General features: G+C 45.9%; 1 protein-coding gene across 1 annotated transcript in view; it reads right to left on the reverse strand.

Annotated features, from left to right (window-relative positions):
* Window positions 1-220: 220 nt before the first annotated feature.
* The window catches only part of NSG2 (neuronal vesicle trafficking associated 2), a 32,350-nt gene continuing 10,758 nt past the window's right edge, over window positions 221-21,812 (reverse strand). Inside the window, exons 3-5 of the mRNA XM_079320014.1 lie at window positions 19,309-19,428; window positions 4,588-4,698; window positions 221-1,989 (exon numbers count right to left, since the gene is read on the reverse strand). Coding sequence (XP_079176140.1) covers window positions 1,798-1,989; window positions 4,588-4,698; window positions 19,309-19,428 — 423 coding nt within the window. The 3' untranslated portion in view covers window positions 221-1,797. The remainder of the gene's footprint in view (window positions 1,990-4,587; window positions 4,699-19,308; window positions 19,429-21,812) is intronic.

Consider the following 21,812-nt stretch of genomic DNA (forward strand, 5'->3'; position numbering starts at 1 on the left):
AGCAGTAGAAGATGAGCTGCAGTTTAATTACCATTTTCCTATTGGAAATGGGTGAGAACATGGGGAATAAAATCCAGGCATTAAAAGGGGAAAATAGGAAGCTCTGGAAATGCCTCCTGAAATCCAGTCACCCTGGGGCTGGTGCAAGGTGCAGCCTCTGCCTGGCAGCACCACACAAATCCCACCCAGCATTTCCCCAGAAAACCCAAGGCAGCCACGCTCAGTCACATCGAACTTTATTTTAATCCCGTCAGAAAAGTTCAAGAATTACACCAAAAAATACTTCAGTCTCTGCTACCTACTGACAAAAAATACACCACAAAATTATAAACTGTTCAGTGGTTTTGCTGGAGTCGGGGTTGTTGGTGGAGGGGCTGGTTTGTACATTTTGAGTGAGAAATGAATTTACAGGTGGAAAGGGGAGGGAGGAGAGGGAGTCAGACAATGGTGTTTGGCACGACAGTTTTAGCTACACTATACAGTTATTTCTCATGATGCCTGCAGGACTGGGGAGTTCTGCCCTCACACACTGCCCAGTGTCTCTGACATGGAGGACAAAACTGCCCAATGCGAGGGAAGAAGGGGCCAGTTCCTAATTTCCATCCCAGTCCAGCCAAGAGTCTGAAAAAGCAGCTCAGCCAAGGTGAGCCTTGCCCTGCCTGTGCACTCTGCTTGGCTCTCCCTGCTCTTGCAGCTCTGAAAAAAGAGAATCCTTGGGGGTTTTTCAATCCCACCAGCCTGCACTAATCTCAAGTGCCATTTGTGGGGAGAGGATGTGTTCCTCTGGGTAGGACTGGATTAAGCTTGGAGTCTGCTCTGGGTTTGCAAACAGAGATTTGATTTGTGCCTCTCTCCAGTGACCTGGAATGACAGGAAATGCTGAAGGAGCTGAAGCTGAAGGAGGGGAGCAGGAGCATCCCATTTCATGGGAAAATTAGGGGCTGAAAAGTTAGAGGCTCAATACTATCAGCATGTTTGAGATGTTCTTGTGATTATAATGGCATTTCTTTGAGTTTTGGTCACCCCCAGGAGAGATTCCTAAAGGATAAAGCCTCATGGAAATTGCCAAAGCTCATGAAGCAGAAGAGTGCTGAACTCCTGACTCTGAATCCTGAGCTCTAAAGTTTATTCAAGATTTCACTGAACAGCCTCTGCCTGCTCCCACTCTGCTCCCTCTCCAAGCAGCAGCCTGGATTTCAGCCTCAGAGCCTGGCCAGGACCAGCAGCCCTCTGGAGGCTCATTAGGAATGCCAGGACTTTCTGGATTTCCTTGGGGCACTGTGCAGGGTTTGTGTTTGCATGGGAACATGTCTGGGGAAGGAGGGGATGCTTGTATTTCTCTATCAGTGAATGAGCACTGACACTGGATTCAATCTGACAGTAAAATATCTCCCCTTTGGCAAACCAAACAGCACCACAATGTTTTTGTACCAGGTTCTCTCTACTTCTGTTGAAAGGATTCCAGCTCTTCCTTCAGTGCCCGTGGAGCCTTTGTCACAGCTTTCCAGCACTGACAAAACTTGGTGGGATTCTCTTTGCTGCTTTTATCCTCTCTGGCTGTTTACCTAACTTGCTTTTTTTGTTTTTTAATTTATTTTTCTAACAAATAGTTAAGCAATGATTTAAAAATATTTTTACATCGTTAAGGTACAGTCAACATCAAACATGCCTTTGTACAAGAGCTCGACTCGGTTACAAATCAACGAGAACAACGCACGAAAAGAAATACCCATGAAGCTGCTGCTGCCCTGGGGTGGGATCCCTCCCTTGCTCAGACACGGCACCGCCTCTATTCCTCTAGTGACCTTCTGTCTTGGCAGCCTTGTTGTCGTGGCTGGCGGCGCCCGAGGGCAGCCAGGGGGACACGGCCCTGGAGCTGGTCTGCTTGGCCATGCTGTAGTGGCTGATGACGGTGTAGAAGCGGCCCCGCGAGTTGGAGTCCTGTGCCGAGTAGTAGGCGTCCAGCGAGGCGGGGATGCAGCGCTTGTGCTGGGGACGAGAGAAGCACAGTGACGGCCACTGGCGGGGATTGCTGCCACAGGGCCACGGTGCCTGTGCCACCCTGGGGACACACCCAGCCTGCCCCGGCCACCCCTGCTGCTGCTGCTGCTGCTGCTGCTACTGCTGCTACTGCTGCTACTGCTACTGCTACTGCTGCTACTGCTGCTGCTACTGCTGCTGCTGCTGCTGCTGCTGCAGCTACTGCTGCTGCTGCCCCTGCTGCTGCTGCTACTGCTGCTACTGCTGCTGCTGCTGCTGCTGCTGCTGCTGCTACTGCTGCTGCTGCTGCTGCTGCTGCTGCTGCTGCTGCTGCTGCTACTGCTACTGCTACTGCTGCTGCTGCTGCTGCTGCTGCTGCTGCTGCTGCTGCTGCTGCTACTGCTGCTGCTGCTACTGCTGCTGCTGCTACTGCTGCTACTACTGCTGCTACTGCTACTGCTGCTGCTACTGCTGCTGCTGCTGCTGCTGCTGCTACTGCTGCTGCTGCTGCTGCTGCTGCTGCTGCTGCTGCTACTGCTGCTGCTACTGCTGCTACTGCTGCTACTGCTGCTACTGCTACTGCTGCTACTGCTGCTACTACTGCTACTGCTGCTGCTGCTGCTACTGCTGCTACTGCTGCTACTACTGCTACTGCTGCTACTGCTACTGCTGCTACTGCTGCTACTACTGCTACTGCTGCTGCTGCTGCTGCTGCTGCTGCTGCTGCTGCTGCTGCTGCTGCTGCTACTGCTGCTGCTACTGCTGCTGCTGCTGCTGCTGCTGCTGCTGCTGCTGCTGCTGCTGCTGCTGCTGCTGCTATGCTGCTGCTGCTAATGCTGTACTACTGCTGTACTGCTATGCTGCTACTGCTGCTATGCTGCTACTGCTGCTGACTGCTGCTGCTGCTGCTACTGCGTGCTACTGCTGCTGCTGGCTGCTGACGCTGCTGCTGCTTGCTGCTGCTGCTGCTGCTACTGCTGCTGCTGCTACTGCTGCTGCTGCTGCTACTGCTGCTGCTACTGCTGCTGCTGCTGCTGCTGCTGCTACTGCTGCTGCTGCTGCTGCTGCTGCTGCTGCTGCTGCTGCTGGCAGCCCGAGGGCAGCGGGAGTGGAGTGAGCGACACAGGGGGTGCTGAGCAGCCGCGGGGTGACTGACAGACCAGTGGGGTGACTGACACCTCTGCGGGGTGACAGTTCTGTGGGGTGACAGCCCTGTGGGGTGACTGACACCTCTGCGGGGTGACTGACACCCCTGTGGGGTGACAGCCCTGCAGGGTGACACCTCTGCAAGGTGACTGACAGCTCTGTGGGGTGACAGTTCTGTGGGGTGACTGACAGACCTGCGGGGTTACAGCCCTGCGGGGTGACAGCTCTGCGGGGTGACAGCTCTGTGGGGTGACACCTCTGTGGGGTGACAGCCCTGCAGGGTGACACCTTTGTGGGGTGAGCACACAATGCCCAGACAGGCAGAGGCAGCAAAAGCTGCTCCGTGCTGCTGTTAGAGTTACCCTGACCAGGGATGAGCACCAGGCACAGCCCAATGGCTCAGCTCTTCTCACAAGGTCGGCTTTGGATTTCATTCTGAAACTCATGACTCTATGAGGGACCTCAAAGCTCCTCTCATTCCATGGGCAGGGACACCTCCCACTGTCCCAGCTGCTCCCAGCCCCATCCAGCCTGGCCCTGGGCACTGCCAGGGGTCCAGGGGCAGCCTCAGCTGGTACCCTGTGCCAGGGCCTCCCACCCTCCCAGGGAAGGAATCCTCCCCAGTATCCAACTAAACCTTCTCTCTGTCACTTTGAGGCCATTCCCCTTCTCCTGGCACTCCACACCCTTGTAAAGTCTCTCTCCATATTTCTTGTAGCTCCTTCAGGTACTGGAGGCCACAATTAGGTCACCCTAAAGCCTTTTCCAGTCTCCCTTTTTATATAACCTAAGAGAATAATTTACAATGATTAATACACCAACATCTCATTCTATTTTTCAGCTCACACATTATCCCCAGTGTGGTCAAGACTCCTGTGAATTTATGAGTTTCTTCACAGTGGATTATTTTGCAAAATATACTTTCTTTATCTCAGCAGACCAGGCAAACAGTTCTGTGAATATTCAATATAAAATCACTGGCTTTTAGCAATTGTTACAAGGTTTTGTTCTTGATAGAGGCTCAAGAGCATCTAGAAGTGAACTACGTGGGTAAATTTGGATTTCTTTAACAAAGGACAGTGTCAGCACTGCAGCAGTTTGCTTTGCATTACATTGTATGCCAGTAAACATCAGTTACTTGGGAGTGTGGGAAGCAAATGCAGGATCCCAGCTGCAATAAATCCATTCACAAATATGAGGGATTGTTGCTGAACATCTGTCTGTAGTGTTCACCAAATGCTAATCCCAACAATTACACTGTAACAGTAGCTGATGGAGTCAGATGCACATCCACATTTCCCAGAACACTTTTTCCATTTCAACACATTCCTGCCAAATGTTCTGTTTGGCCTGGTCAAAAAAAAAAAAAAAAAAAAAAAAAAAAGCAGCCTGTGCTGCAACCATGCAGGCAATTAGAGCCTGTCATTAGCTCAGGCAATTCATCCTTCTGAAGTTCCTTACCTTATAAACAAATCCATCTGGGCAACTGTGGTCATAAGTGAAGGCTTTGTACACCACAAGGAACACTATGCAGGCAAGGAATGCAAGAGCCAGGCTTATGAGGATGGTGACCTAGAAAAGAGGGATAATGTTACTGTACATATGTTAAAATGGCATATGAGCAACCTCATAATTAAATGACTTATAGGAACAGACACTCTAACAGACTGCAGCCTTCACTCCACCGTGCAGAACTTAACTAAGCATGGTAATTGACTGAATGCTGGATCCAATATCCTGGATTCCCACATCACTCCCATCCCCCCACAGACATTCAACATTCCTTTGTTTATCCCCTTGCAAAAATGGAGATTTTGCTGTAGTATTTGGTGTTCTTTGTGCTCTCAGCTCTGGCCCAGCATCAGCCAGAATCCACACTCCAGGTCTGCTGTGTGTGGATAAAATGATCCCACTTTTCTGGGAGCAGAGGCAGGTGAGCAGGGAGGAGCAGGGAGGACTTTGTAGTTCATATCCCTTTGTGCCTCCTGGGTATCCACCAGGATAAATTGTGTCCTGAAGGAGAAAAGAGATCCTTCTCTATTTCTCCAAAAGGACAATATCCTGATACTGACAAAATCCCACAGCATGTCCAGGAGCAGATGCTGGTGCTGGAGGTACCAGCCCCAATTCCCTCTCTGGGACTCAAATATTCTCCTCTCCTCATTGCCCAGCAGGTCACTCTGCTGTTCCTTTGCTGGAGCTCCCTTCTCTCCAGCTGTTCCAGGTTCCTCCCAAACAGTTCAATAGTTCATCCAACAGCAAGTTTTCTGTCCCTACTCCATGTCTGGACTGAGGCCCTGATCACTGATTTTTGCTGATTTTTCCTCAAGGACTAAGCAAGGAGCTGTAAAACACTCCCATCCTCCCCTTTTCCCAAAGATTTCTTGGTCCCATAATTCCACAAATGCAGCATAAATGGCTCTGGATACCAAGTGCCTAAATTAGAGCTGGCTGCACCAGGATTCTGCAGGATCTATGTGTTCTCTCTATCTATAGAATATTTAACTTGCAGGAGAGGTGATGGCACCAAGTGGGAAAACACTGATAATTCCAAGAGCGGGGGGACAGGATTGTCAGGAACAGCAGCTAATAAACAACAAGCTTGTTATAGCTCAGCATTAATTATTATAATCTTATTTTTACAACAGTAGCAATACGTAATATCAATAAATATTATTAATTGCTTAAGATTGGTTCACATTAAAATCTGCTCTGATTTTCCTCTTGAATCATTCCAGCAGCTGCAGTTCTAGGACCAGTGGGATTTGCAATCCTGCAGGGACTCCAGGGGCCACTGGAATTGCTGGCAGGGCAGGAAAGCCTTCCCAGCAATCCCCCAGAAAGATGAACTTTGTGGGGAGGGTGTTCCTACACTCTGGGATTACTCCTGGAAGATCCAGAGCTACAATTCTGGTGGTTCAAACAAGAGTGAAAACAAATTTGTATCCTTGGTGTCAAATCTTACCCATCACATCCAAAACTCAGGGAAGAAAGAGCTGTGGAGACTCTAGCAGGAGAGATTCCTGAATTCATTGTTAAATCAATTTTTTTAGAATAAAGGGTAAAAAGGTGAGACTGGGGCTAAGAGGCTTTGCCAAGGACAAAGAGCTCACTGAAGCCTCACCTGCATTTTAACTTTCCTGCTTGGATTGAGCTCTCCTTGCTGCAAAATGGGTCCATGAAAGCAAAGGCAGCAGCAGAGGGAGCAGCATTCACTGCCAGGGAGCCCTGGAGTGCTGCTCAGGGATCTGGCACAGAAGGACTGCAGCTGTATGAACTGAACCAGTCTGACCAAGAACTTTTAGGATCCACCTCCTCTCAGTGCCCAGAAATATTTCAGAGCAGATTTATGGCAGCCCTTGGGTTCCCAACCCAGAGGAGTCTGTCCCTTTTCATGGTACTAAAGGCTCAGCTGGATTTAAAGCAGATGCAAATGGAATTTGACATGATTTGTGTCCCCAAAGAAGTTGTATTACACATGAAAAAAAAAAAAAAAAAAGTCTCTTTTCAATAGTAAAAAAGAGAGACTTCCTGGATTAAATGTGCTCTACTTTTTCCAACAGGACACTTGGGACAAACAGATCCTTGCCCATGAAGAGGCACCACAATCCTGCTGACAGGGGGGAATTTTCCCCTGTAGGACACACGTGAAAGGGGAGCCTGCCAGGCCTGGCTCTTCCTCTAATTCCAGTGTAGGTACTAAACCCACGATGACAATGTCACAAGTGTCCTCTGAGGTTCATTTGAAGGCAAGATGTACATCTTGTCCTACCAAAGCCAATGCTGAGGGGCAGAAATTCAGAAATAAGAAATGTTCAGCTCTCCAGTTTGGCTCCTCTGCTCCAAATTAAATGTACAGGGAGAAAAGGAACATTGCTTGAAACTCAGCCTTCAGAAGAAGAAAGAACTGAGCTGTCTGGAGTGAGAATAAAATCTGTGCAGGCACAGCCTATGGAAATAAGCATTAGAACTGCAATTTGAGGGGTTCTTTCCTCTTGCCACCCACTGAGTCTCTAAAAATAACAAATTCCCCTCAGCTCTGGCCAAGTGCTGACACCCAGTTGATGATGCCCAGGAGCTGAGCTCTGCCCTTCCTCCAGGGTGTAACTGAGCCCATTTTCACCCTCCTGCCTTCCCTGCACTCACAGAATTGGTGTGACAATATTACACCTGCTGATAAAAGGTGGAAAATTGCTCTGGATGAAATGTCATGGAAGATGTTAAAACCCAAAGGAAAGGGAAGAAACATCCACCCCCAGATGTTCTGCCATGCCAGAGCTAAGATCCACCTCTCCAACTATTCCAGAGCATACAAAGCTTCATTAACATTCAAACACCAAAGAATCACAGAGCTGCAATACCTAATAAACCTCCACTTTTTTTTTTTTTTTTTTTTTTTTTTTTTTTTTTTTTTTTTTTTTTTTTTTTTTTTATGATTAACACGAACCTTGGCAGTCTCTAAGCAATATAAACACTCACAGAGGGGAAATAAAATTTAGTGAGCAGATAAAACCTAGAAGTGCTGCAGGCATGAATCTGTCACATGTGACTGAGTGGGTGAAAGAAGGGGGGGATTTGCCTGCCCTCTCCTCAAAATCTCACATGATTCCCAAAAGTTCCCTGAAGAGGGAACAGAGAAGAGAGAACATCATTATCACACCAAAACACTCCCCCCACCCTCCAAAAAATGTGGGAAGAGGCTCTTAACATCCATGTCAAGCTCCCATCAGCAGCAGCACACTTGGGGTGGTTCCCCCCTTTCCCCACAGATAAAGAACATTTTTTGCATTTGCACACAGCCCAGATGAATAAAAGGATCCATCCTCAGCAGGCAGCAGGAGATGAGGTGCCAGCAGGTTTTGTGCCAGGCTCAGGATGTCTAATTGCAGTGGTGCTCCAGCTCTCCTGGCTTTCATGCAGCCCATGGAATATCCTTTGATTACATCAGCTGCCCAGGATCTCCTTTTTCATCAAAAAATTCCCTTTTTCCCTCTCTCACTCCAGTACAAAGCTTTATTTAAAAGGCAACCAGAGAACAATGGCACATCCAAACAGCAGGGCATTTATTTAACAGCTTTTTCCATTGCAAGATTTTCCCAGTTTTAGTCCTTATTTGTATAAGATTTAATCATGGAATGGCTTGGCTTGGGAGGGACCTCAAAGATCATCTCATGCCATGGGCAGGGACACCTCCCACTGCCCCAGGCTGCTCCAGGCTCCATCCAACCTGGCCTTGGACACTTCCAGGGACCCAGGGGCCTCCCCATCCCCACAAAGAAGAATTTCTTGCCAACATCCAAGCTAAATTTCCTCTCTTTCAGCGTGGATGGCACTTCTTAGATTATCAGGCATGATTTTATTTCTAGACCTGGTAAATCAGTGTTTGACCCTGTTATATACACTTAAACCAGGAGCAGAGCCAAGAAGATTCCAACCAAGAAAAGCCTTGCTGCCTACAAGAGAAGCAGCCAGGCCCAGAGAAGGGATCAAGATCATTTATCACAGAGAAATCCCTACAAAATTCTGCAGTATTTCCCTACCCTCTGCAGCTGTAATGTGCATTTGGGACCTCAGAAGCCCCTGCTACCTGTTTTTGTTCCTGCACTCTTCTCAGCCTCTTCACAAAATTCCAATTTATCAGGAAAGGATTCACTGCTGCTGCCATGTCTGGTTCTACAAGATACCTTCAGTGTTGCTGGGAAATCTTGTAACCTTTAATAGGCAATTCAGCTAAAGAAATTCTCTTGGTTTTAATTTTTCTCTTTGTAGAAGAAGAAAGGCAAAGAACAAGGCAAAATTTGTTATGAACAAAACTGGCAGAAATTCTGTCAAGGTTATTTCAGAGAGGAGCTTAAGAGCTGTGCTTGGAGAGGCAGCAAAGCTTTTCCTATAGTTTATGGCAATTCCATTACACCTGAAAACCCATCAATCCCTGACAACCCAGTTAACTTGCAGGAGAAAAAATACAAAATCATCAAAGGGCATCCAAATACATCCATGCACTCCTGAATCCATTATAAGGATTTCTGCTTGACAATGAAAAATTCAGGAGGACCATTTTTTTCCCCTTCATCCCATAACTTCCTCCAGCTGATAATGAGATGGAAGATTGACACCATCAGATTTCCAGATGGAAGGTACAGTTAAAGGATCAGCTCCTGGATCCTGGCAGCCTCTGTGTACTCCAGGATGGAATCCAAATGCAAACCACCCAAATCCAGGTTGTTATTGCAAGAAAATTCGGATGTGTTGGCAGGGAGGGAGGCACAGGCTGACAGGACACTGAGATGGATCAAGCAGGGGATGAGACATCCCCCAAACACACCCCAGGAAAAGCTGCCCCACTGCTCAAACCTGGCAGAAACTGCTGTGCTGCCTTGCCCAGCACCCTGATCCACCCTGGCAGTGAAAATGATCTGACTGCACTTCTTCAAAAATGTCATTTCACTCCCCACTGTTAAAAATATTTCTGTAATAAGTTGCTGATTTTGCTGATCTTCTGGCAACAGCTTTGCCTCTGAAATTTTGAAAGTCTACTGCAAAAAAAAGTGACACAATTGGGTCTTCAGATTTGCTTAGTACTGCTCAAGAAGATGCTGGATTTGTTCTTTATTCTTACAGCCCAGCTTTATTCCAGATGGTGTCCAGATTCCTAAGAAGCATTGTTTAGGAGATGCTTTGTAAGAGGAAAATGTCCTTACTCATGTCCCTACATTTTCAGGGCTATGGGGAAATACTCCAGTGCCAGAGGTTTCTTAATGCAGTTTGAAGGTGGATATGATTTTTTGGTCCTTTAAGTTACAATTCATAACCATAAACCAATCTATAAGAAGAAATGAGGATGGGATCATCCTGGGGGCCAGAAACTTCTGCCATCTGCTCCTGGGCTGAGCCCCAGGGAGCAGCAGGAAAGGGGCTGGGATTGTGTCCCTGTGTCCCCTCAGGTGAGACCCCACCTGCAGAGCTGCCCCAGCACAGCAGGAGCTGGAGCTGCTGGGAGAGCCCAGAGGAGGCTCCAGGATGGGCAGAGGGATGGAGCAGCTCTGCTGGGAGAGCTGGGATTGTTCACCTGCACAGGAGAAGCTTTGGGGTGACACAACTGTGACCTCAGTGCCTGAAGGAGCTGCAGGAAAAATGGAGAGAGAATTTTACAAGAGCCTGGAGAGACAGGACACAGGGAATGGCTTCAACTGACAGAGCAGGATTAAGTTGGATACTGGGAAAAAAAATTGAACTGTGAGGGTGGCACAGAGGAGCTGTGGCTGCCCCTGGGACAGTGAAGGTGTCCCTGCCCATGGCAGGGGTGGCTCTGATGGGCTTTAAGGTCCCTTCCAACCCAAACCATTCTGGGATTCTCTGCTCCACTATTCCACAGGTTCCTTTCAGCCCACACAGCCCAGCAATCAAAGCCCAAAACACTCAGACTACAGAGAGGCTCATTTATCCAAGCCTCAGCCTCAGAAGAATCCACTTGAAACAGCTCTGGCTGTCTCTGAGCCAATTTTCCCTCCCAGCCATGTCCCCCTGGGCTTTACCCATCTCTGCACACCCCAGCCCACCTGACAGCACCAGAGAACTTCTCCAAGTTTGCAAATCTTAAAAAGAAACATCTCTTTTCCAGGGTAGCCACCAGCAATTGCTCTGCTCTGCACTCCTAAAGCTGGGAGTGTGGAAGGAGCACACCGTGTTTCTAAGCAATTTGTCAAATAATTAAATTATGCACACAATAACTAGCTGGCTCAATTATATTAGCCAGTCTCCATCATGTAATATAATTTCTAGTGGCTGTTTAGGCACTAATAGCCTCAGATCTTTTTAACAGTGTCTGGTGCCAGCTGTGGGCTGCATGACATCTCCCTGTGCCAAGTCAAACCCCTTGCATGGAAAATTCATTGCTCTGTTTCCAAACCCCTTTTCCTTATGGAAGTTCTAAATGCCATTTTAAATAAGGCTGCTTCACCAATGAATATCAGTGAATTTCCATTTAGGTAAATAAAAAGCTCTGTTGGGTTTGCTTTCTCTTTTCTTCCATTTAATGCCATAAAAAATTCCTTCATCCAGCAGGCAGGTACAGTGAGATGGGGTGATGTTGTTTCTAGGAACACCAAATAAATACCTGGCCATTTTGGCAGTCCTGACAGGTTTTTAAAGCTGTTTTTCCCCTCCTCCTATAAGAATATTTTCTTTCTTTTTCAACTGTCAGAAGCCTTCCCACTAGAACCAGATGATTTTTCAGGTCCCTCCCAGCCCAGGCCATTAAATGGTTCTGTGTCTGTTACCTCCAAAAGAAACAGAGCAGACCCCCCAAATTAAACAAGTGGGGTGACTCAAGAACTGCTCAGAAAGGAGCTTTTCTTCCCAGAGCACATCCTGAGAACACCTGGCAGCCCATTCCAGGAGCTGAGCACTGCTGGATCCTTCCAGATCCCTAATTTGAGGTGTTTTTCCAATTAGTGGGGCTGCAGCAGACAGGAACATCCTCTGCAGCCCTTCCCTGCTGGCCTGGCAGAGCCTTGGCTGTGACATTTCCTCTGGTCACTGCACGTGGGACATGGCAATGGATGCCTCAGCTCATCACAGGCCCTTTTTAAATGCATTAACAGGAACACAAGATAAATCAAGTCATCAATAAACTGTCTCCTTGCCTGCCCTTTGCCTGCCAAGACTCAACCTCTGCACAGTCTCATGAATGCAAAATGTTCCCTCTCACTCCTCCCTGGTGTTGGATTTTGGTGCAGGGAAAGCTTTAGGAGCCCTGAGCAGGAATGGATTCAGGGATGAGCTGATGGCAGCACACCTGGAACTGCAGGTTGTGTTCCCTGCCCTGCTACTGCCACCTGACATCCCTCCAAACCCAGCTCCAGAGCTCACTGCCCCTCACACAGCCCAGAGAGAGCCACCCAAAGCTGCAGACACTGAATTCCCCAAAGCTGCAGACACCTGAATCCCCCAAAGCTGCAGACACCTGAATTCCCCAAAGCTGCAGACACCTGAATTCCCCAAAGCTGCAGACACTGAATTCCCCAAAGCTGCAGACACTGAATCCCCCAAAGCTGCAGACACCTGAATTCCCCAAAGCTGCAGACACCTGAATCCCCCAAAGCTGCAGACACCTGAATCCCCCAAAGCTGCAGACACTGAATTTCCCAAAGCTGCAGACACCTGAATCCCCCAAAACTGCAGACACTGAATTCCCCAAAGCTGCAGACACTGAATCCCCCAAAGCTGCAGACACCTGAATTCCCCAAAGCTGCAGACACCTGAATTCCCCAAAGCTGCAGACACCTGAATTCCCCAAAGCTTGGCTTTTTCTGAAGCAAATCACCCAAAGACAAGAGCAGCACCCTGCCACAGCCAAGGATCAGGCTGGCTCTAGGGAAAAACTGAGGTGTGAAATTATCTTCTTCTAAAGGTCAGGCTTGCATGAATTTAAACACCTCTGGTCAGTGCACTCTTGTGCCTGAAGAAAAAAAATCACCTGAAGGTTTGTTCCTTCAACAAGAGCAACAAATTCACCTGTATTTCAGCATTTATGTCTCCCATCATGAGTAGGAAATAATATTTCTGTATTCATGGTTCAGTACACCCATTTCTCCTTAAAAACTTATTATGTGGGTGCTTTATAGGAGAACAAAGTGAGGACTTGGTGAGCAAAGTGTCCCCTGGGTAACTTAAGAATTAAAAGCCTTTCCATTTTGAATTAGAAAGATGAAGCTTTATTGCTGCAAATGACTTACAAGAGCTACTCTTTTAAAAGCAAACAACAGAAATGAATAATCGAGGTGATTATGCTGCCTCCAAAGGCACCAGGCCAGTTCCATTAGCTGTGGATCCAACCCAACAGGCTCTAATACATCTGCAAGTACCAACAAGAGGCAGCTCAGCTCTGCTGAACATTCAATCACAGCCTGTGCTGCTTTACAGAGAGTGAAACATTGCATGGAGAAATTGGTGTGAGTGAAGCTTGGCACTTTTTTCATTATTATTTTTTGTTAGCATTCAGTGGTCTGGCTACAAGACTCCAAATGCACTTCCCAACAGGCAAGAACTTTGCTTTGGTTTCACTCAGCTGAAAATTCTTTCCTGCTCCTTTATCCTGCTTGGTCTTTTTTGCTACACTGGCCACACCAGCATTAAATATCTTTCATTTTGCCTCAAATGCTGACAGGAAAATTGATCAGCACAGCAGATTTCATGTGGGGTAGCAGAGGTAAGTGCAGAGTGGATTTAGAGACAGAGATGTAAGAAATCCTCCAGGCCCAATGGGAACTGCAATTACATCCAGTAATTAGCACCAGGGGTATCTCCATGTGGTCACTTATGGAAATATTTTCAAGCATTTTGCTCCAAAGCCAAGGGTCAGTTGAGTTTCTGCTCTGTGAATCTTTTCTCCTTCAATATATCCAGGTTTGAACAATGAACTTTCAGCAGGTATACCCCACAAAAATTTAGGCATGGGAATATTTTCTGTGAGTTCCACTTTTAGAGATTTTCTGCATACAATTCACTTTTTTCTTCTCTCTGAAAATCAATTAAATGGGAAAAAAACCCAAACCAAAATGGAACAAATCTCTTCAGCTAATTGCTCTTAGTGTTCAAAGAAGGCAAAAATAAAATAGAGAGGCTTCTCCTGACTTTGTAAGAATATCCATGTGTGTAAAACTAACATAAAACAAGAATGCACTGTAAGACATTTCCTATTTAAAAAACATATTTGGGGTTTTGTTCTCTTTGCTTTGTTAGTTTGGCTCCTAAACCAGTGGAGAGCATTCTAGTTAAATCAAAACAGATTTTTCTTGTGTGTTTTACACATGACCATGACATTTTGGGGCCCTTGCCTGTACAAAAAAATTAGGGAATTAGCTGTGAGTTCCTACAAAACCCCCAGACTCTGACCCAGGCAGGGGAAACCTTGCAGGGTTTATAGCAACACCTGGGGCTGTGATCAGACAGATGTGAGCCACAAACCCCCACCCAGCTCATCCTCCCAGCCCCTGATTGTCACTGGGGATCACCACGGGCTCCATCACTGTGCCTGTGCAGCCTGGGAGAGCCACAGCCACAGGTGGGAGCTGCTCCCAGAGAGCCTCAGCAGCACTGCTGAGCTCAGGCACAAAGGTGAGCAGCAGCACTGCTCACCTGCCTGCACACTCCCACCTGTGTGGCTTCTCTCTGCAGGTGTGTATGGCAGGGCTGGGCAGTGGTTTTTTGGGGAAAAGGAACCTGTGAGCTGCTGCATTGCACTGGAAAATATTCATCCTGCAAAGAGCAGCTTTGGCTCCACACTCAAATCATCCAGTCTGGAGAACACCTGGGTGCAGTGAGAGCTGCCTGACACCTGCATCCACAGGGAAAGGAGATTGCTGGAGACAGCTGGGAGCTGCCAAAGGGATGGAATGTTCCTGGGGACTGAAACCAAGCCCTCCCTCCTGCCACCTCTCCCAGTGCAGGTTCAGGAGAACAGCCCGGTCCCAGCCCTGCTCCCTGTGCCTGCCACTGCTCTGCTCTCCCTCCCAGCAGAGGGAGAAATCCCCAGAGCAGCATCCCATTATCAGGGCAATGGGATCCCCCATGGGATGTGGCAGTTGCCATGGCAACGCTGGTACTGATGGGATTAAAAACCAAGAGTCCTTTCACCAGGAGTTACTCCTGCCCTGTGGGAACTCGCAATTAAAGGAGACTTTAAAATGTATTTACCTATGAATGGCTACAATGAAAAGCCCCAGTCGTTTCTCTGGGATTTCTTTGTAGGTTAGAGGAAGAACTATCAGCCTAAAGCAAGGGCCTACAGGTGAAAGCAGAACATCCCAGGAGGAGTTTGCAGGATCCATGGCAGGGATGGGAAGTTTGGGAAGGGGGAGCAGGAATGGCACATTTGGAGCTCTGTGAGTGCAGCAAAGTGTGAATTCCCTGGGATTTGGTGGCTCACCTTTCAGTGGGGGAACCATCTTCCATTTGGCAAAGATGTTACACACTTATTCCCTGTTACCCAATTATTCCCTGGCCCAGAAAAATCTTTCTTAATTAGAGCCAGGCAGTTGAGATATTGGCTAGGGTTTGATCATGAACAATTCTTGCATCACAGTTTGTTTTGTAGGGTGTGGCTGGAGACAAAGTGATTTTGTTCTAAATCTTCCATACTAAATCAGAGGAAAAGAATTGTTCCAGTATGAACTACAGAAGCATTTGAATGGGTTCCACTACATTTCAAGGACCTGATGAAAAGTGTGGGCAATAATTGCATCCAGTGGTCCCTGGATGAGCGTGTGGCAGAGCAGCTTCAGGGTGGAGGGAGGAGAGGGGTGATCTAATGATAAATAATTGTCACTGCACACTCAACAGGGACAGATGACACAGCCAGTGACTCTGAAAATGCATCTTGCCAAACTGCAGCAAGAATAATGAAGTTCATCAATACTTGCAGATGATTTCTCCAGGTAGATAAATTGCTGGCAAAAAACAGCTTAAATATCTCGACTTCTCCCCCATACACCCACTCCCAACTTGTTCTGTTAAAGACAAGTACTGAGTTTAATTATTCCAACTCTGAAAACATAAACTTTTAAAAGAAGCTGATCCATGAAAAGGAAAGAACTGTAGAAGACTTGAGAAGTCAGGTAACTATGGGAGGTAACAATCAGCCAGCTAATAGTCAATAAATCCTGAAGATAATTAACAGTTATGTGGCAGTGATGAGAAGGGGCTCAGACTGGTATAACAAAGAGACCAGTTTGTGTAAAACCAGTAAGGGGCAGCAGTTCAGGTGCCCACCCTGGCCTGCACAGAAAGGCCATTCCAGCACCTCTTCTGGTGCTATCTAAACAAACTAATGCTGCTGGATGATTTCTGTGCTATCTGGGCTGGTTGGAAGAGAAAATGAGTCACTGGAAACCCTGTTCAAGACTTCATTTGGTGGGGAATCTGCTTGAAAAGCAAAAGGGATTAAATCTCCCTTCAGTATTGATAGAAATGAGGGCAGAATGATTACTCATATATGAGAGATTGCTCTTAGAAGCTGCAAGATGGGGTCTCACTGGTGAGGAGCAGCAGGAAGCCCCAGATGCAGAGAGTCAGAGCTGTCACCCCACAGAGGAATCAGAGACACATTTACAAACCTCTCTAAGGCACCTCAGTGCTGTCACAGGATGGCCCAGCCCAGGAGCAGGAGCTCCCTTCAGAGCACTGCAAATGAGCAGCAAACAGCAGGCACCCTTCCCCCTCAGCCTGGGAAACCTCAGCTCACAGAGTGCTGCAAAACAAGATCTCTGCAGCTCAAAAACTTCCTAGAGGAACACACTCCAAAGGTAGAAGGAGTCTGGAGAAGGCAAGGTCTATAAATCACTTCCTGTCAGCTTAGAAAAATGTTCTCTTTGCTTCTCTGTGGAGGAGTAAAACGAGAAATTTCTTTTCTGTATGGATGGCTCGAGCATAAGGTTCTTTTAACATCATTTTCTTGTAACCCATCTCCACACAACTATTTAAACAGTTCTATAAAGGATGTATGGGCTGACTCATGCAGCTGAAGAATCAGCCTAATTGGTCAAACTTCCAGGACAGGGTGTGCTGAGCTGGAGAGAATCATCATCTCATCTATTAGGGGATGTGACAAGAGGCAGGAGCTAGCTGAGATTCCTGGAAGAGCTGGTGTGAAATAAGAACCGTTGCCTAGGGACAGTCTCTTCTTTATGGTAATTAAAGAGCTCAGATCTGGGCTATTCTGGATGGATAAAAAATATGCAAGCATAAGCTTAAATTCTGGCTTGGGCTTGTTCATGTGAGAAAGTTGTCTAATAATTCATTAGTTTCTTCAATAAAAGATACCCCAAAGGCAGAGAAAAGGGCATCTGTGGACTTGGCTGGCAGGTTCACATGGTCTCAAATTGTTTTCCAGACATCCTGGTCTTCTGTAGCACAAAATCACAGAATCACAGCCTCTTTTCCCAGGCAGGGAAATGGCCTCAGGCTGGGCAGGGGAGGCTCAGGGACAGCAGCAGGAATTTCCCCATGGAAAGGGAGCTCAGGGATGGAGCTGCCCAGGGAGGTTTGGATCCCCATCCCTGGAGGTGGCACTGGGTGCTCTGGGCTGGGGACAAGGTGGGCATTACCCACAGTTTGGACTCAATGGTCTTGGAGGGCTTTTCCACCCTCAAAAGGGAATATGATGATCACAGTTATATCATCTTCTTTAAAGCTTTTAAAAATGTAGCCAAACTGAGATCATCAAAGTTAAGTATTTACAGTGATTTCCTCCTCCAAAAAACAAATGTAAGATGATTTCATCAGTAGCAGATAATAGAGCAGCTTATAACCAGAGGGCAGGGTTTTTAATAACTTCACTAAAAATATGCACTGGGACAAAAATGTGGTGCAATAAAAAGTACAAAAGGTAATAAATATTAGCTATTATCTCAGCTCATTTTGTCAGGAAATACTAGTACAAATTTAATGGGATACATGGAAGCCTTATGAAAAGGAGGCAGGGAGAGGCTTAGAGTCTTATCCAGTATTAGAGCAGAGGCTGCCTGATGAATAAATTGACATTGCAGAGCAGAGAATGAAAATCATATGGATTTCAGGGAAAGGAAATTGCTCAAAAATGAAACTGTGATGCTGCTAGGCTCTATAGGAAGAGGCCCAGCTCCCACCTCTGCCAGGGCTCCCAGCTGGAGCTGTGAGAGCAATGGGAAAACTGCACCAAAAACAGGATGGCAAGAGGAAAAAAATGCATGAAAGGAGAGGTTTGAATGCAACAACAAATTGGGAATGTGAATAGGAAAAAAACAAGATACTCAGTAGAAGGAGTAGATGAAATAGGATTTATCCATGAGCTATCTAGCTGTGTAAGGAGATGTTCTTGAGTGCTTTTTTTAAATAACAAAACCAGATCTTTCAGTGGTTTTACTCTGCCTCTCACACCCTTCAGGGCTGCAGGATTGAGTGTGAAATAGCCAGAGAGGCATTTCCAGCACCAGCCAGGCCAGGTACTGTGGGTTAGAGCCAACACATCCATGCAGACAATCTGAATTTATTGCTGGGACTTCGTGTCCCCTTCTGATTTGTGTGTGACACTGGAAATGTCTGCTGTGCTTTCCAAGACTGGGGTTTAACTGTGGTTAATTCACTTTGGTACAAAACAGTTACCACTGGTGGTAAATGGTTACTACACACAATAAGCTCAGGGAAGAATTCAGTAAATATCAATGGCAGGTAAGAATTTTTAGATCAATCTGTGATGTCCACTGGAAAAAAAAAAAAAACCCAAAAAACCAAAACCAAGAGCCATAAAAATTAATTCCCACAACTCTTAAGGATAAGTTATGCCTTGGAAGGAGCAGGAATGTCACCAGGCACTGCCCACTTTCTCTGTTTTCTACTCAAAATTATTGAGATTTCCTCTGACTCTGAAAATGAGCAGTCAGATCTCACATTTCTGCACTGCCATGCTCTGTGGCTCAGAAAAAGCACCAGGTCTTCCCAGGGAAAAGGGAGGAAAAACTGGCAGCTACACATTTGGAGTCTAATTTTAGGAGGAACTGAGCCATTCTAATGTGCTGCAGTCAACAGGAACCAATGGCACTCAATAATTCATGAGTTTCTTTCCTTGTTTGAGTAAAGCCTGTTGAAAATTTCCCAAGGAAACATTTTCCATCAGAAAAGTCCAATTCTTGTGAAGCAAAACTGCTTACAGGACAGGATATGCTTGGATATTTCTCTAATACCTTTTTTTTCTGTGAATTTTGAAGTAGTTTTTAATCTGTAGTAATATAATAATTATACTAAAATATTTAAATATTAAAAGGGTTGTCTGGCTATGAGACAAAAGGAATTTTAAAAGGCTAAACAAAATGCTCCAATCCATCTTCACTGGGATTTTAAAAAATTCTTTTTAAACACTAGTTTTTGAGAAGAAAAAGGATTCAAACTTGGTTTATTTTCAATTTGGGCTGGAATATATTTTCATCATTTTCTTGGGAGAGAAGCATTTCCTACTTGAGATGTAGCTAAGGAGGTATTTTCATGCCTGTCCTAAAAAAAAACTTTACACTCATGCAGATAAAGCTCTTTTTGACCCTGGTAATGAGTGGAGTGTTAAATTTGTTATGTCTTTCCTGTCACTGTGATTCAGTTCTTCTGAAATGAATGGCATTTGAATCAGAAGGCAGCAGAAGATCCATTTCTTACCTTTAGTCTTTCTGTTACCCCATCAGTGAAACTGACTGTGAATTCAGCAATTTTGGGCACTCTGAGTTTTCCTTTGTTCTTCTGGTCAGGCTGATATTCTGTTCTTGTTTTCACAATTACCTGGAAAATAACAACACTTTTAAGGCTTCTGCCCACAGCAGAGATTTTTGGGTTGTTATCAAAGCTTTTCTATATAAACCTTCCCCTGGACCTACACAAGCACCATAAATGAACACCAACCATCACCCCCTCAGGAATAAGAGAGGCAGATAAATCAGCAGATACACAGAACTAGGACAGTGAGTTTATCACAGTGAGCCTTAAAATAGCTGGCAGCCAAATGTTTGACACCCACTTTTGTTTAGGAGTATTTAATTTTTATATCATGCTCAACAGGTAGAAGAATAGCCCATCCTAAAGAAGAGCCTCACTAATTAAAAGCTCTGTCCAAACAAGTTCTGCTGAAGCTGATTTAAATTTAGGCCATTTGGTGACTCATTCATTCAGGCTCCAGATTATCAATATTTATCTTTTATTATCACCTTGGCTTTTCCCCTAAGATCTGTCTGATTAATCCAGGTCTTACTAATGTAATGAAATGAGGTGATTTATACCAGAAGACCCTTCCACTTTCTGGCTCCACTTTCTGGTTCCTCATTCTGAGCTGCAGCCTGGTGGACATGAAAAACTCCAGGAGTGGAGGCTGCTCCAGATGAGAGTGACAAGAGTGATCCTGAAGCTCTTAGTTAGAAACAAAACCGTGGTGAAGGATTGGAACTGATTAAGTGATGCACAAGGTTGAGTTCCCAGCTAATCAAGGACTTATTTCCAAATGAAGACAGCAAAGTCTGCTTTGGAGCAAAGAGAACCCCAGGTATTTAATCCTCCTGCATTTAATGTGTGTGGAAATCAGAGCAAGAGAAAAGCAGTGAGGAGTCATAAGCCAATTTTCTGGATTCAAATGCAAATCATTAAAGGCTGATGAATATTTACATCCTCCAGTGAATCCCTCTCAATGGTATTTATTACAGGAGCATTTGCAATATTAATACTTGGTGAGAAGAAGGGACAAAAAGCCACTCAAACACATTTCTGTGAGCATTTGGGAGATGGGGACACAACACAAAGAGGAAAATGACCCATGGGGACAAGCTTGGGAAGGTTTGGGCTGAATCCTGACCCTGCTCTGAACCCACTGTTGAATTTTGTCCCATTTTGCCCACCCTGTCCAGCACACTGAGGGCTAAATGTCTCTCTGCAGCCAAGACAAAGTGGCCCAGGTCAGCTCTGAGCTCCAAACAAGCAATAACCTCATTTTCTCCCTCAAAAGGAGGCAAATGCACCCAGCCTTGTGCAGCTGGCCAGCCTTCAGTCTTCTCCCTGGCCTTTTGTCAACCCAGTACAGTAAATTATAGAGCATCACCCAGCAGCACCTGCCAGCCAGTGTTTAGAAATTGCTGTCTTTCTGTTTTCAGACAATATCCAATTCTCCCAAATTCATGCTTCTTGCTTGATATAAATCTTAGCTGCAGACACTTTTTTAAAAAATTTATCTGAGAGCTTTTCCACAAACTGTAATGCTGTGTCTTAATGAAAGGCCATGAAGGCAGCATATAAGAAAAAAATCAAATCAAAAACTTTCATTGTTTCTAGCTATGATTTAATTTTCTTCATCATCAATACCAATTTAGTTATGGTTATTTTTTAACTGTTCCATTGCACCAATAAGTAGGAAAGTTTGAATCATGCTGTCTGCAGGAATACTGAGTTTGGAAATGAAGCCACACAGCCCTTCCTTCACCAGGCATCAGATTCAGGTCCAGCAGCAATTCTATCACATCTGGGAATAAATAAACAAGCTCAGGCCCCAGCCAGATCGGAAAGTACTTGAAATACAATTTGCTGACTGTGCCAGCAGTGAAATGGGTATGAACAGAGCCAGAGTCACCCTGGGCAGTGTTTGCAGAGGCATCAAAAAGCTTTGGTAGAAGAGGGAAGAAGCACCTTTGCTAAAGAGCTTTTAGCATGGCAAAAGTTAAAAAGCTGCTCTCCAGAAGTGGCTTTGTCAGACACTCACTGGAATCACTCAGCAGAAGAAAGGGCAGGCAGTGAAGTCTCCTTTTTAGAGGACAGCACAGAAGTGACAAAGGTCAAACAGAAAACTGAAAACCTGCATTGGGGGCACCATTCAGTATTGTGGCAGCAGCGATAAAAATGTAATTTTGCTGAGGGCACGGGGTGTACATTGAGAAGAACAGAGCTGCTTCTTGCTCAGTCCCCCACAGGCTGAATAAATCAGCCTGAGCATGGATCCCACTCTTGCAGAGTTAAAAGTGCAAATTTAGAAAAGGAGTAATGATCTTATAAAGCAATCTTTCTGCACTTTTAGCTTTTTTTTTTTAATTCTTCTTTTTCTGTTTTCACTTTCCAGCTTTTTGATTTGAGTCGGGTGGGAAAGATTTGCCTTCCCCCATTCCCTGCCATCACTCCTTTTTCACCTTCTT

Source organism: Erithacus rubecula (assembly GCF_903797595.1).
Source record: "Erithacus rubecula genome assembly, chromosome: 16".
Taxonomy (NCBI): Eukaryota; Metazoa; Chordata; class Aves; order Passeriformes; family Muscicapidae; genus Erithacus; species Erithacus rubecula.